Source organism: Dendroctonus ponderosae, unplaced genomic scaffold (genome assembly GCF_020466585.1).
Source record: "Dendroctonus ponderosae isolate FM_Combo_2020 unplaced genomic scaffold, Dpon_F_20191213v2 Dpon_F_20191213_1, whole genome shotgun sequence".
Taxonomy (NCBI): domain Eukaryota; kingdom Metazoa; phylum Arthropoda; class Insecta; order Coleoptera; family Curculionidae; genus Dendroctonus; species Dendroctonus ponderosae.
In genome coordinates, this window is record NW_026017110.1 from 200738 (window position 1) to 204034 (window position 3297).

The 3297-nt window shown below is 39.3% G+C and overlaps 1 protein-coding gene across 2 annotated transcripts in view; it reads right to left on the minus strand.

Moving 5' to 3' along the window:
- LOC109543216 (WD repeat-containing protein 6) overlaps nucleotides 1-3297 on the minus strand; it is a 22143-nt gene that overhangs the window by 11179 nt on the left and 7667 nt on the right. Inside the window, exons 1-2 of one of the 2 annotated variants that reach the window (XM_019912805.2) lie at nucleotides 2464-2526; nucleotides 1992-2276 (exon numbers count right to left, since the gene is read on the minus strand). The exons of the other annotated variant lie outside the window; for it this stretch is intronic. Of the exons in view, the coding sequence (XP_019768364.2) occupies nucleotides 1992-2084 (93 nt within the window). The 5' untranslated portion in view covers nucleotides 2085-2276; nucleotides 2464-2526. Of the gene's footprint in view, nucleotides 1-1991; nucleotides 2277-2463; nucleotides 2527-3297 lie in introns of those variants that run through there. 2 annotated transcript variants of the gene reach the window in all.

Genomic DNA, 3297 nt, shown 5'->3' on the forward strand with positions numbered 1-3297 from the left:
GAAACGCAGTTTAAGAAACTGGAAACACTGGCATCGTTGCAAAAGTGAGAAATATTACGATTCTCATCGCAAAATCATCTTATCAAGGAACCATTATTACCGACAATTACAGACAGGACAGACAAAGTACATAAGCAACATTAAAATATTCGTAGACTTCTTCGACAATTAAGTTATAAACTGGCCTACGTGCCATTTCTATTTTATTATTTTTCGGTCGACCGACAACAACAACAATTCATTACACAGTGAGGTTAGATCAAGTCTTTAAACGGCGTTTAAAGCTATAAACGCCCAAAATCGGCCAGTTCGTTTTTGAAGTTCTTTAAACGTGTTTAAGCACAAACTAAGTTTAAGGTTCTGGTGAAATCCGTTTCGCGCGTCAAACTGAGTTTCAGACGTTAAACTGGTTTAAGATCACTTGATGAAAATGGGCCTAAGCCGGAAAGAGGAGAGGGGCGGACGACTCTGATCCCATTAAGTGCTTTAATGAAATAATGAAACCACATAGTTTTCAATGGCAATTGGAACAACGCGATTGGCTCGGGGGTTTATTTAATTAACCGGATATTATTAATGGTGAAACGAGCGAGGGCGTAAATATCTATATATTATATCTGTAAATCTACGAATCTGTACTCAGCTGATACACAGCACTAGTTCAGTGTCGAGCAAATTTCAAGAGAATGATCGTTTAGAAAAGCAACTGTGCCATGTGAAAATACATGTTACAATTGCATTATTTACGCAATATAATATTTAAATGAAATATCTGCATAGGAAGGGTGGTGTTCAAGAGTAGTTGGTATTTAATCATTTGCAAGGTGACTGTGTAACGAGCTATGAATTATGATCTAAATCAAGAGCATGTCGGGTGTTTGCCCAATACGTGCAATGCAGCCACTATCTGCTTATGAACATTTAATACCTCCGAATTCATAATAATCCCTTTAAGCTCGATTTTTATCTACTCATCATATTAAAAGTAGATACTTGATGTTGTTTTAACACACTTGCAAAAGCAATTTTTGACACCCTGTAGCTCTAAACCGACAGCGTTTCAAGATGGAAAAAAACTGATGCAGGTGAGACAAAGGAAGGTCATTTTTGCGGATTATTTTGAGAAAGTAAAAATTTAACCATTGCCATTTGAGACTGAAACACTGGACAATTCTTGCTTGCAAACCATTCCAATAACTAATTAACTGGGTATAGCAGAACGGACATTTTCCACATACGAGTAAGTTATATCTGGAGTACACACCTCTAAAACGTTTCAATGGTAATATGCATTAATTATTTAAATAATTTTTTGCCTTTCACGCCTTGATGTTGTGGCAAAAATACGAATGGAACGTATCTAAGTAACTCGGATACAATAAGTGATCAATTGCTGAAGTAGGTAAATTGTAAAAAATACCCCCAACCGGTGTCTTATTTATGTGCAGGGCCCAGGCAATCTTGATAAATTGTAGAAGACGATAGTTGTACGTCAGATGATTAAAGCCTTTGGTTGCTTGATTATGAGGCAAAGGGTGCTTCATACTCGCATACATACAAGTACAGTAATGAAAAACTCAGTCACTTTTTTAGCTGAGTTTCTCGCTGGGTTTTTTTCAATTTCTGTTGATATGGCGGGACCAACCACGAATATTATATCGATTTCCGATAAAAGTTAATCGTCTTTTCATTCTCGTTTTGACGCTGCTTCATTAGGGGTTAATTAAGATAATGGATGCATTATCTAGTCACGCGTCAATTTGGTGATTGAAATAATGTAGTTAATAGACTCAACACTCCAATATACCTACATCAGGCGATAAGTTTTGGGTTCGAAGAATCGAGAAACAAGGTCTCTAAATGTTAAGTAGTAGTAGTAGGTAGAAGATTCCATTTATATTGTGTATTTTTTCAAATTGCCACTCTAACTTGTCGAACTCAAAGCGAACAATGGCACCAACAACTTGGATTTTCCGATTCGAAGAACTTACCGAAAATGAGAGGGTGGCTACAAGTAGAACAATAAATAGCTCAGGAGCGGCGGTGGTACACATTTCGGGCAGTTTGGTCACATCGTCGCACATGTGCTCGTCGCTCCAACTTGTCCGCACCCCGCAGAATTCCGTGAGACACTGAGTGAGTGCGCAAGAAGTACCAGCCAACGGCGAGGTACTGCTGCTGCGGAAGAACTGGCGGTTCCGGGTCTATGTCAGCCTGCAGCAGGCACGCGGGTGGTTTCATTCCAATAGATGACTTTGCAATTCCTCAGAAAACAGCTGCTTAATCAGAATCTTCTTCAATTTCACACTAAACGATTTGAGGCGATGTTTCCATTCTAGTTAGAGGGTTTTTGGAGAATTTGCTTATTTACAGCCTCCAGAAGGAGTGTGTGAAATGCTATTCGTCATTTTTTCAAGTTAAAAAACTACACATTGTGTAATGGAAATGGCCTGGGGTACTCACGTTTGCAATGGGGGATCCAAATTGATGGTATTTCAGTAAATGAGAGCCCCCTTTGCGCCCCATTTACTGTCAAATATGACACTGACAAGCGGGAAGTTTCGCACGTGTTCTGGAGATTTCGAGAACCATCTAGGTTACCTGGAGGAAACTATATAAGCGATGACGAGAACCAGACAGAGGGAGTAAGACAGAAAATTCCGGGTCCGTTTAAACAAACACCTACATAGCCGACATACCAAAATAGCCAGACACATATAATAATACATTCCACCAAAACTCCAAAGACACTTAGACAAACTCACAGACTGGACAGACACCTGGAAAATTAAAATCAACGCGGAAAAAACACAAACACTTATGGTAACCACGCAACGCACAGACAAACTAAGACTCATCACTCTACATAACGAAAACAATTGCACAATAAATTTAAATTCAAATAAGCCTTTAAAGGCACTCACAAAAGAGCAAAAGTTCCGACGAACCAGCTCTAGCAGAAATGTCAGCAACGCAGTCAGAGGGAGTAAAGTGACAGTGCGAGTTTTCCGTGTGTTTTTGTTATTGTTTGTGAAGTTGACGTTAATTTAGAAGTCAGTTTGTTCCTGTTCCGTAGTTAAAGTGATACCGAGATGAATAAAAGTTGGAAGCAGAAGAAAGAGTTTGAAACCGGGCCATCCACGGTACATTTGGTGTCAGAAGTGGGATTTATCAGAATCCAAGTTGAATTTTGATGGAAGCAAGAAGTAAATCAAAGAAGGAAGACCCTGCAATGGAGAACCCCAGTTTGATTGCACTGCTCATGCAGATGAGCGACAAAATGGAAGACAACAGTAG